The sequence below is a fragment of the Oncorhynchus clarkii genome, unplaced genomic scaffold (assembly GCF_045791955.1).
Source record: "Oncorhynchus clarkii lewisi isolate Uvic-CL-2024 unplaced genomic scaffold, UVic_Ocla_1.0 unplaced_contig_7865_pilon_pilon, whole genome shotgun sequence".
Classification (NCBI taxonomy): Eukaryota; Metazoa; Chordata; class Actinopteri; order Salmoniformes; family Salmonidae; genus Oncorhynchus; species Oncorhynchus clarkii.
Genome location: NW_027259536.1, coordinates 1 through 11,965, shown reverse-complemented (window position 1 = coordinate 11,965; position 11,965 = coordinate 1). Strand labels below are relative to the sequence as shown.

The 11,965-nt window shown below is 41.0% G+C and overlaps 1 protein-coding gene across 1 annotated transcript; it reads left to right on the top strand.

Moving 5' to 3' along the window:
* Positions 1 to 2,383: 2,383 nt before the first annotated feature.
* Positions 2,384 to 11,810, top strand: LOC139400291 (cyclic AMP-responsive element-binding protein 5-like; the record flags this gene model as incomplete). Its single annotated transcript, XM_071145258.1, has 4 exons — positions 2,384 to 2,456; positions 4,459 to 4,552; positions 9,515 to 9,691; positions 11,703 to 11,810. Coding segments are annotated over exons 1-4 (433 nt in total), but the record flags the coding sequence as incomplete, so codon positions are not given.
* Positions 11,811 to 11,965: the final 155 nt, after the last annotated feature.

Here is an 11,965-nt window from a genome sequence, read left to right as displayed (position 1 = left end):
ATGTGTTGTAGAATCTAGTCTAATCTGCTCCTACTATTATATGTGTTGTAGAATCTAGTCTAATCTGCTTCTACTATTATATGTGTTGTAGAATCTAGTCTAATCTGCTCCTACTATATGTGTTGTAGAATCTAGTCTAATCTGCTCCTACTATATGTGTTGTAGAATCTAGTCTAATCTGCTCCTACTATTATATGTGTTGTAGAATCTAGTCTAATCTGCTCCTACTATTATATGTGTTGTAGAATCTAGTCTAATCTGCTCCTACTATTATATGTGTTGTAGAATCTAGTCTAATCTGCTCCTACTATATGTGTTGTAGAATCTAGTCTAATCTGCTTCTACTATTATATGTGTTGTAGAATCTAGTCTAATCTGCTCCTACTATTATATGTGTTGTAGAATCTAGTCTAATCTGCTCCTACTATTATATGTGTTGTAGAATCTAGTCTAATCTGCTCCTATTATATGTGTTGTAGAATCTAGTCTAATCTGCTCCTACTATTATATGTGTTGTAGAATCTAGTCTAATGTCTTCTACTATTATATGTGTTGTAGAATCTAGTCTAATCTGCTCCTACTATTATATGTGTTGTAGAATCTAGTCTAATGTCTTCTACTATTATATGTGTTGTAGAATCTAGTCTAATCTGCTCCTACTATTATATGTGTTGTAGAATCTAGTCTAATCTGCTCCTTCTATTATATGTGTTGTAGAATCTAGTCTAATCTGCTCCTACTATTATATGTGTTGTAGAATCTAGTCTAATGTCTCCTACTATTATATGTGTTGTAGAATCTAGTCTAATCTGCTCCTACTATTATATGTGTTGTAGAATCTAGTCTAATGTCTTCTACTATTATATGTGTTGTAGAATCTAGTCTAATCTGCTCCTTCTATTATATGTGTTGTAGAATCTAGTCTAATCTGCTCCTACTATATGTGTTGTAGAATCTAGTCTAATGTCTTCTACTATTATATGTGTTGTAGAATCTAGTCTAATCTGCTCCTACTATTATATGTGTTGTAGAATCTAGTCTAATGTCTCCTACTATATGTGTTGTAGAATCTAGTCTAATCTGCTCCTACTATTATATGTGTTGTAGAATCTAGTCTAATCTGCTCCTACTATTATATGTGTTGTAGAATCTAGTCTAATCTGCTTCTACTATTATATGTGTTGTAGAATCTAGTCTAATGTCTCCTACTATATGTGTTGTAGAATCTAGTCTAATCTGCTCCTACTATTATATGTGTTGTAGAATCTAGTCTAATCTGCTCCTACTATTATATGTGTTGTAGAATCTAGTCTAATCTGCTCCTACTATTATATGTGTTGTAGAATCTAGTCTAATCTGCTCCTACTATTATATGTGTTGTAGAATCTAGTCTAATGTCTCCTACTATTATATGTGTTGTAGAATCTAGTCTAATCTGCTCCTACTATTATATGTGTTGTAGAATCTAGTCTAATCTGCTCCTACTATTATATGTGTTGTAGAATCTAGTCTAATCTGCTTCTACTATTATATGTGTTGTAGAATCTAGTCTAATCTGCTCCTACTATTATATGTGTTGTAGAATCTAGTCTAATCTGCTTCTACTATTATATGTGTTGTAGAATCTAGTCTAATCTGCTTCTACTATTATATGTGTTGTAGAATCTAGTCTAATCTGCTCCTACTATTATATGTGTTGTAGAATCTAGTCTAATGTCTCCTACTATTATATGTGTTGTAGAATCTAGTCTAATCTGCTCCTACTATTATATGTGTTGTAGAATCTAGTCTAATCTGCTTCTACTATTATATGTGTTGTAGAATCTAGTCTAATCTGCTCCTACTATTATATGTGTTGTAGAATCTAGTCTAATGTCTCCTACTATTATATTATATAAATTATACTACTTGTTTTCTTTCTCAGTAATAGAACTCCCACTACCACCCAGCCTACATTCCAAATTGCACCCTATTCCTTATATATTACACTACTATTGACTAGAGCCCAGGGCCCTATAGGGAATAGGGTGCCATTTGAGACGTACCCCTGGTCATAGAGACCAGGCTGGGCCCTGCCTTGAATCTGCAACAGCTCTTTTCACACAGAGCGTCCTGTCACTCTCTGTGTGAAGTAATGAACACCTGACTGTAGGCTACTGCCAGGAGGGAATGGAATACTATATGTTGTATGTTTACGACTGAAAATAACTATGAAGCCTGCTATTTTTAGGCCACAACATCAATAAATAGAGTAATCTAGAACGACTCAATGAAAGAAAGAGAAGTCTATGTCTTGATGTGAGCTGGGAGCTAAACTCTCCTTGTTCTCTATCTCTCTCTCTCTCTCTCTCTCTCTCTCTCTCTCTCATTGTTTGTAGACTTATGAGGAGTTGGTGAGAGTGATGAACTCTGAGCAGGAAAGGCCGTTTGTGTGCAGTGCCCCTGGCTGTTCTCAGGTGAGTGTGTCGACACACGTCGGTGTATGTGTGTTTGTGAGGGAGCGTGTGTGAGTGTGTGCACACTTATGTGCAGTGGTGGAAAAAAGTACTCAATTGTCATACTTGAATAAAAGTAAAGGTACCTTAATAGAAAAGGACTCAAGTGAAATTCATCCAGTAAAATATTACTTGAGTAAAAGTCTAAAAGTATTTGGTTTTAAATATACTTACGTAAGTATCAAAAATAAATGGAGTTGCTAAAATATACTTAAGTCTGAAAAGTGAAAGTATAAACCATTTCAAATTGTGTATATTAAGCAAACCAGACGGCACATGGATAGACAGGGGCTCCAACACTCGGACATCATTTACAAACAAAACATTTATGTTTAGTGAGTCAGCCAGATCAGAGGCAGTAGTGATGACCAGGGATGTTCTCTGTTTAGTGAGTCCTCCAGATCAGAGGCAGTAGTGATGACCAGGGATGTTCTCTGTTTAGTGAGTCCTCCAGATCAGAGGCAGTAGGGATGACCAGGGATGATATCTGTTTAGTGAGTCCTCCAGATCAGAGGCAGTAGGGATGATCAGGGATGTTCTCTGTTTAGTGAGTCCTCCAGATCAGAGGCAGTAGGGATGACCAGGGATGTTCTCTGTTTAGTGAGTCCTCCAGATCAGAGGCAGTAGGGATGACCAGGGATGTTCTCTGTTTAGTGAGTCCTCCAGATCAGAGGCAGTAGGGATGACCAGGGATGTTCTCTGTTTAGTGAGTCCTCCAGATCAGAGGCAGTAGGGATGACCAGGGATGTCCTCTTGATAAGTGTGAGAATTAGACCATTTCCAGTCCTGCTAATCATTCAAAATGAGTACTTTTGGGTGTCAGGCTAAACGTATGGAGTAAAAAGTACAGTATTTTCTTGAGGAATGTAGTGAAGTAAAAGTAAAAGTTTGCAAAAATATAAATAGTAAAGTACAGATACCCCCAAAACGACTTAAGTAGTACTTTAAAGTATTTTTACTTAGGTACTTTACACCACTGCTTATGTGTGTGTGTGTGTGCTCGTGCATGTTGGTGTGTGAGTGCCTGTAACATGAAGAAGAGGTTGGAGAGGGGGCCTGAAAAGCACGGTGCTGCCTCACACATCAGGAGAAACAGAATAGCACCGACTTCCAGTCAAACTCCAGCTGTAAAGAAAGGAGCTTTTTGCTGCAGAAAAACACCACAGAATTATGGTTCATAATAAGGCCACGTCTGTCACCCTTTTGTTAGGATGCACAGTAGAGGTGAAGTGTGAAGATCAAATATGTATTGTCCTATTTTATATTGATGTAAGGCTTTGGGCCTCCCGAGTGGTGCAGCGGTCTAAGGCACTGAATCGCAGTGCTAGAGGCGTCACTACTACAGACCTGGGTTTGACCCGGGGCTGTATCACAACCGGCCGTGATTGGGAGTCCCATAGGGCGGTGCACAATTGGTCCGTGTTAGGGGAGGGTTTGGCAGGGGTAGGCTGTCATTGTAAATGAGAATTTGTTCTTCACTAACTTGCCTAGTTAAATACAAATAAGGTATAGATTATAGAGAAGTCATTCTAGACTTCATAAATTCCTTTTCATACCGTATGTTCAGTGTTAACCTCTCAGGTATTTTGTCCACATGCAGGAACATGAAGATGATGGACTACTACATGTTTTCTTACTCTGTGATCATAGACAACCACAACACTCACAGGAATGTGTTCCTGGAGTGCAGTATTCCTTTAACTGTCTCTGCATGCCTTTTTAACCTGGAATTAACACTAGTGAATATCATCCAAAATATCACTGAATACCACTGGACTCCAGGCTTGAGCCTGTGTGTGTAGAGAACTGAGTGGTTGTGTTCTTTATCAAGGAGGACCACATTGGAACAACGGTATTTTTGTTTTAAAATAACTATATTTATTGTTTCATGTGTTGTCCTCATCTTTTTTAACAGTACCATTTTCTTCACCCCAAAATAAATCAAATCATACTGTCTCAACAGCGATTCCCCACAGAGGACCACCTGATGATTCACCGGCACAAGCATGAGATGACTCTGAAGTTCCCCTCCATAAAGATCGACAGCATGTTATCAGGTGACAAATGGCTTCATGCTGTATGCTGTAACTTCACTCTCTAGGCTGCATCCCAACTGGCATCCTATTCCCTATGTAGTGCACTACATTTGACCAAGGCCCATAATAGGATGCCATTTGCGACACATCCTCTAGTCTAATAGTGTAACATGTACGCTGGGAGTCGGGAAGCAAATACAGGGAGTGAAAAGGTCATAATAAATAGAACATAGTACAAAACTAGAAACAGGAAAAGCAAACAGACATGAAACAGAAGCAGAATCACTAACGCCTGAGGAAGAACCAAGGGGAGTGACCGATGTAGGGGAGGTAACCAGGAAGGTGATGGAGTCCAGGTGAGTCTCATGAGGCGCAGGTGCGAGTAACGATGGTGGCACGTATGCGTGATGATGAGACAAGTGGCACGTGGAGCGCCGGAGAGGGGGAGCGGGAGTACACTTGACAAATAGTCTGGTCCCATCGTGGTGTTCTGGAATAGATGAGTGTTTTAGTTCTCCCTCAGGAAGTAGCAACTCTCTGCGCCAGGCAGATAGTCAGTCAGGCCATAAACAAACAGTACTGTGTAGTCTACATCAGGGTTGGGGTTGATTCAGTTTTTTGGATTCAGTCAATTTATTGAATTTCATTTAATGAATGACTGAATTGGCAACTGAATTCAGGCCAACTGTGCTGTGTGTTGTGTTGAGGAGAGTTTGTGGTTCACTACTGTACTGTACCTCGACTCTGTTGCGACTCCTCATTTCCCTACGGTGAAAGCCTCGTTGTGTATTGAGTCTAATCTCTAACCCATACCTTGTAGTTCTGCAGTGCTCAGCAGGACAATGAGACACTGATATATCGTCGGAGAAATTCATGTTTTTCCTTTTTCCAAGTTAAGATAAATGTTTTGTCAAAGATGCCGCTGGCTCCCTGTCATCATCACTGATGTCATTAGTCTTGCTGTGACAGTGGGGAGGGGTGGTGGAGGAAGGGCGACATATTGATCCACAGTTCAAAGGAATACCTGATTTATAGGTTTTTTTCAGCACCTGTAAGTGTCACCCCCAGGCTAAGTCATACTTCCAGATCTTTAGTGCCTAGACAGAGCCCAGCTGAGGCAGCAGAAGACTGTGTGTGTGTGTGTGTGTGTGTGTGTGTGTGTGTGTGTGTGTGTGTGTGTGTGTGTGTGTGTGTGTGTGTGTGTGTGTGTGTGTGTGTGTGTGTGTGTGTGTGTGTGTGTGTGTGTGTGTGTGTGTGTGTGTGTGTGTGTGTGTGTGTGTGTGTGTGTGTGTGTGTGTGTGTGTGTGTACAGCTGTAGGATCTCAATTTGATCAACCTTTTGCAGGAGACCTTTAAAACTTGTAGTGAGATTTAAAAAATCTTCTGAAGTTTGTAATTTCCCTTAAGAAAAATGTATCAACCCCTCCAAAAATGTCCATGAATTATAACCCACATAATAAATGTACTCTCCTGTTGCAGCAGGATTATTTTCCTGCTGTCACTCTTAGAAAAAATGGTTCCAAAAGCGATTATCCGCTGTCCCCATAAGAGAACCCTTTCTGGGGGCAAGTAGAACCTTCTATGGAAAGGGTCCTACATGGAACCCAAAAGGGTTCTACTTGGAATCAAAAAGGGTTCTACTTGGAATCAAAAACAGTTCTTCTTCAAAGAGTGTAGCAAATTGTCTGAAATTAGGATGTGACGTGTGTGTCTGTACAATGCCTTCAGAAAGTATACTGACCCCTTCTCTTTCTACACATGTTGTTGTGCTACAGCCTGAATTCAAAATGGATTTTAAAAAAAATATTCTCACCCATCTACACACAATATATGACAAAGTAATGACAAAGTGAAAACATGTTCTTAGACATTTTTGCAAATGTCTTGAAAATGAAATACAGGAATATATCATTTATGTAAGTATTCACAGCCCTGCGTCAATACATGTTAGAAGCATCTTTGGCAGTGATTACAGCTGTGAGTCTTTCTTTGTAAGTCTCTAAGAGCTTTGCACACCTGGATTGTACAATATTTGCCCATTATTCTTTTCATATTTCTTCAAGCTCTGTCAAATTGGTTGTTGATCATTGCTGGACAACCACTTTCAAGTCTTGCCAACGATTTTCAAGCAGATTTAAGCCAAAACTGTAACTCGGACACTCAGGAACATTCACTGTCTTCTTGCTAAGCAACTCCAGTGTAGATTTGGCCTTGTGTTTTAGGTTATTGTCATTCATCTCCCGGTGTCTGGTGGAAAGCAGACTGAACCAGGTTTTCCTCTTGGATTTTGCCTGTGCCTCCATTCCGTTTCTTTTTTATCCTGAAAAACTCCCCAGTCCTTCGATTACAAGCATACTCATAACATGATACAGCTTCAAAATATTGTATTGAATATGTTGTATTGGATTTGCCCCAAACATAGCACTTTGTATTCAGGACATAAAGTTATTTGCTTTGCCACATTTTTTTTAACCCCCTTTTGCGTGGTATCCAATTGTTACTATCTTAACTTGTCTCATCGCTACAACTCCCGTACGGGCTCGGGAGAGACGAAGGTTGAGAGCCATGCATCCTCCGAAACACAACCGCAGTGCTTCTTAACACAGCGCTCATCCAACCCGGAAGCCAGCCGCACCAATGTGTCGGAGGAAACACCGTAACCTAGCGACCTGGTCAGTGTGCACTGCGCCCGGCCCGCCACAGGAGTCGCTAGTGCGCGATGAGACAAGGATATCCCTACCGTCCAAACCCTCCCTAACCCGGACGACGCTAGGCCAAATGCGGGTCGCCACATGGACCTCCTGGTCGCAGCCGGCTGCGATAGAGCCTGGGCGCGAACCCAGAGTCTCTGGTGGCACAGCTAGACCACTCATTTTTTGAGGTATGACTTTAGTGTCTTGTTGCAAACAGGATCCATATTTTGAGATAATTTTTTATTCTGTACATGTTTCCTTCTTTTCACACTGTCAATTAAGTTAGTATTGTGGAATAACTACAATGTTGTTTATCCATCTTCATTTTTCTCCTTATCATAGCCGTTAAACACTGTAACTGTTTTAAAGTCACTATTGTCCTCATGGTGAAATATTTGTAGTGACTGGGTGTATGGATACACAATTCCAAAGTGTAATTAATAACTTACATCATGCTGAAAGGGATATTCTATGTCTGCTTTTTTTTACCCATCTACCAATAGGTGCCCTTTGTGTTATTGGAAAACCTCCCTGGTCTTTGTGGGTGAATCTGTGTTTGAAATGCACTGTTCAACTGAGGGACCTTACAGATTATTGTATGTGTGGGGTACAGAGATGAGGTAGTCATTCAAAATCATGTTAAAAATCATGTTAAACACAATGCACACACACACTATGCACACACACACTATGCACACACACACACTATGCACACACAGTCCATTTACTCCTGACCTTATTTCAGCTTGCCATAACAAAGGGGGTGAATACTTATTGACTCAAGACATTTCAGTTTTTCAGTTTTAATTCATTTGTAAACATATTTTGAAAAACATGATTCCACTTTGTGTAGGTCAGAGACAAAAACATCAATTTTAATACATTTTAAATTCAGGCTGTAACACAAGATAATGTGGAAAAAGTGAAGGGGTGTGAATACTTTCTGAAGGTACTGTGTGTGTGTGTGTGTGTGTGTGTGTGTGTGTGTGTGTGTGTGTGTGTGTGTGTGTGTGCGTGCGTGCGTGCACGTCTGTGCCACAGGAGGCTGGTGAGGGGAGGACGGCTCATAATAATGTCTGGAATGGAGTTTGTAGAATGGTATCAAACACATAGAAACCATGCGTTTGATGTGCTCAATACCATCCCATTAATTCCATTCCAGACATTACTAAGAGCCCATCCTCCCCAATGAAGGTGCTACCTGTGGTGTGTGTGTGTGTTAGGCTGATGCTGACTGAGATGGTCTTCTTTATTATTTACACTGAGCGACCAGGAGAGTCAGGTTTCTGACCCGGCCGAGTCAGTGTCCTTATCCCCCCCTCTCTCTCTTACGGCTCTGTCCATTTGTCTTTCTGAAACCTCGGAGCCTTCCGGCTGGGATGTGAGAGGGTTGACGATCATAAGTCACCTGGCTGTCTGACTCTCCTGTTTGGGGTTAAAACAACTTCAACATGTCACCCAGAGAGATTTGAACGACCCCCAGCCCCTTCCCCGTTTTGATATGTAACACCCAAGCTTACCTGATTTCACCCACGTTTTGTCTGTTCTCCTGACATATGCAGTGAGTTGTCACGTCATCATACTTCTCTGGAAATGGACACCGCTTGCGATCCAGTTTTTATTATTATTATTATTTATACCGTTTTAATTGAAGAGTTAAGCTCTCATCCTCCCTATGGGGAAAGACAGACTGGTTTGGTCAAGCTGTATTTTGGTGGTCAATCCCCAGTCTAGCCAGAATGGATAAACAGGCTGTGGTGGAGTATGCTTTTAGCCTTTGAAAAGGACATGATCCTAAAATCACCTTGGACTGTCTGAAACACGATCCGGTCTCTCTGGTCTCTCTGCCCCCTGATGCTGAGCAGAGTAACACTGCCTGACTGAAGGGGACAAACGAGCCCCCCCCTTCCCCTCTCTGTAGGTGAGGTCTGGACATTGTTAACTGAAATGTTGCTAGTGAGAGTAGTATCTCTGTCTAATGTAAAAGGAGAGTGGCTGTTCTAACCATTTGGAATGTCCATTAGCTTGGTCAATGTATTCTCTGCCTCTGCCCACTTCATATTCATCAGCTATTCTTCTTTGTCAGCAAACTATCATAACTTAACAGTTCAGGCAGCAAACATACCGTGCAGATTTATCTACAAATGTACTGTTTTATACAATATTTAAACCTTTTTTGATCTGTTTCTAGAATGAATGTTTTCCAGACCAAGTCGCTACCTGCTAGGATGCTCATATCCATTCTAGTGTGAGTTTTATATGTAATTCAGTGGTGTCTCCTGTGTTCCAGACCAGACGCCGACCCCGACGCGCTTCCTGAAGAACTGTGAGGAGGTGGGTCTGTTCAGCGAGCTGGACTGTTCTATAGAACAGGAGTTCAGGAAGGCCCAAGAGGAAGAGGACAACAAACAGGTAGACAAGATGACAGTAAGACAACTAACCTGGTTATCATGTAGACAAGATGACAGTAAGACAACTAACCTGGTTATCATGTAGACAAGATGACAGTAAGACAGATATCCTGATTATCAGGTAGACAAGATGACAGTAAGACAACTAACCTAATTATCATGTAGACAAGATGACAGTAAGACAACTAACCTAATTATCATGTAGACAAGATGACAGTAAGACAACTAACCTGGTTATCATGTAGACAAGATGACAGTAAGACAGATAACCTGATTATCATCTAGACAAGATGACAGTAAGACAACTAACCTAATTATCATGTAGACAAGATGACAGTAAGACAACTAACCTGGTTATCATGTAGACAAGATGACAGTAAGACAACTAACCTAATTATCATGTAGACAAGATGACAGTAAGACAACTAACCTGGTTATCATGTAGACAAGATGACAGTAAGACAGATAACCTGATTATCATCTAGACAAGATGACAGTAAGACAACTAACCTAATTATCATGTAGACAAGATGACAGTAAGACAACTAACCTAATTATCATGTAGACAAGATGACAGTAAGACAGATAACCTGATTATCAGGTAGACAAGATAACAGTAAGACAGATAACCTAATTATCAGGTAGACAAGATGACAGTAAGACAACTAACCTGGTTATCATGTAGACAAGATGACAGTAAGACAACTAACCTAATTATCATGTAGGCAAGATGACAGTAAGACAACTTACCTGATTATCAGGAAGACAAGATGACAGTAAGACAGATAACCTAATTATCAGGTAGACAAGATGACAGTTACACTATTCTGCACAATGACAATTATTTAAATGAAGGTTGGCCATTGTCTTTCCAAGTGTCAGGGTTTTCTCTTCAGGTAGAGAAGATGAGAGTAAGAAATGCAAACCTGCTTGTCAAACGCCTCGTTGGTTCAGTTTGATACACTAGTCTGCACAATTATTGAATCAAGGTCGGTTGTTGTTTTACGTTGTTTTAAGTGTGAAGTGTTTGAATGTGTTTTGGATGCTCAGTTTTCTTGCTAGAACCATCCACTGAATTAGACGCACTGCTCTGCACAGTGCCTTCACCTGTGTTTATTTGTGGAGTACAGTAAGATAAGCCCAGGGGAACCCCGGATCAACCCACAGCTGGGTAGTCCCCCTTTATCTTGCAGGGTTATCATTCTTGTTTCCCCCAGCCACCACAGACACACTCCATGCAGGTTTGGGCTCCCGTGTGGTGCAGCGGTCTAAGGCACTGCATCTCAGTGCTAGAGGCGTCACTACAGACCTTGGTTCAATTCCAGGCTTATCACAACTGGCTGTGATTGTGAGTCCCATAGGGCGGCGTACATATTGGCCCAGTGTCGTCTGGGTTTGGCCGGGGTAGGCTGTCATTGTAAATAAGAATTTGTTCCTAACTGACTTGCCTAGTTAAATAAAGGTTCAAATGTAACTGTACACACACTGTCTTCATTCCCCCAGCCACCACACACACACACACACACACACACACACTCCAGGCAGGTAACTACTTCCTTGGCCTGAAACACTCAGAGCAGGCACATGCATAGTCACACAAGTCAACTCCTAACCAATTGTAACAAACTAGCTCACACACTCACAACAGGTAGACTCTACCCTTCCCTATAATTCAATTCCAGGGGCTTTATTGGCATGAGAAACATATGTTAACGTTGCCAAAGCAAGTGAAGTAGATAATATACAAAGTGAAATAAACAATGTAAAATGAACAGTAAACATTACACTCACAGAAGTTCCAAAAGAATAAAGTCATTTCAAATGTCATATTATGTGTATATACAGTGTTGTAATGATGTACAAATGGTTAAAGTACAAAAGGGAAAATAAATAAATATAGGTTGTATTTACAATGGTGTTTGTTCTTCACTGGTTTCCCTTTTCTTGTGGCAACAGGTCACAAATCTTGCTGCTGTGATGCACACTGTGGTATTTCACCCAGTAGATATGAGAGTTTATCAAAATCGGGTTTGTTTTCAAATTCTTTGTATCCCACTCACATGTCAGGATTCAAACGCTGTGTGACAGCAAGAGCCCCGACAGACAGACAGGCAGACAGGCAGGCAGACAGACAGGCAGACAGGCAGGTGAAGGGCTGTGACCTGACTGCTACAGGTGAGGTGAGGAGGCAGCAGGAGATCAGATTCCCCCAGGCAGCTCCTGTACTTTAAACAGCTCACTTCATCTCTCAGAAACACAGATAGAGGGAGTCAGGTTTCCTCGAGTCAAAGATTAACCGCAGACAGACAGGCAGGCAGGCAGGCAGGCAG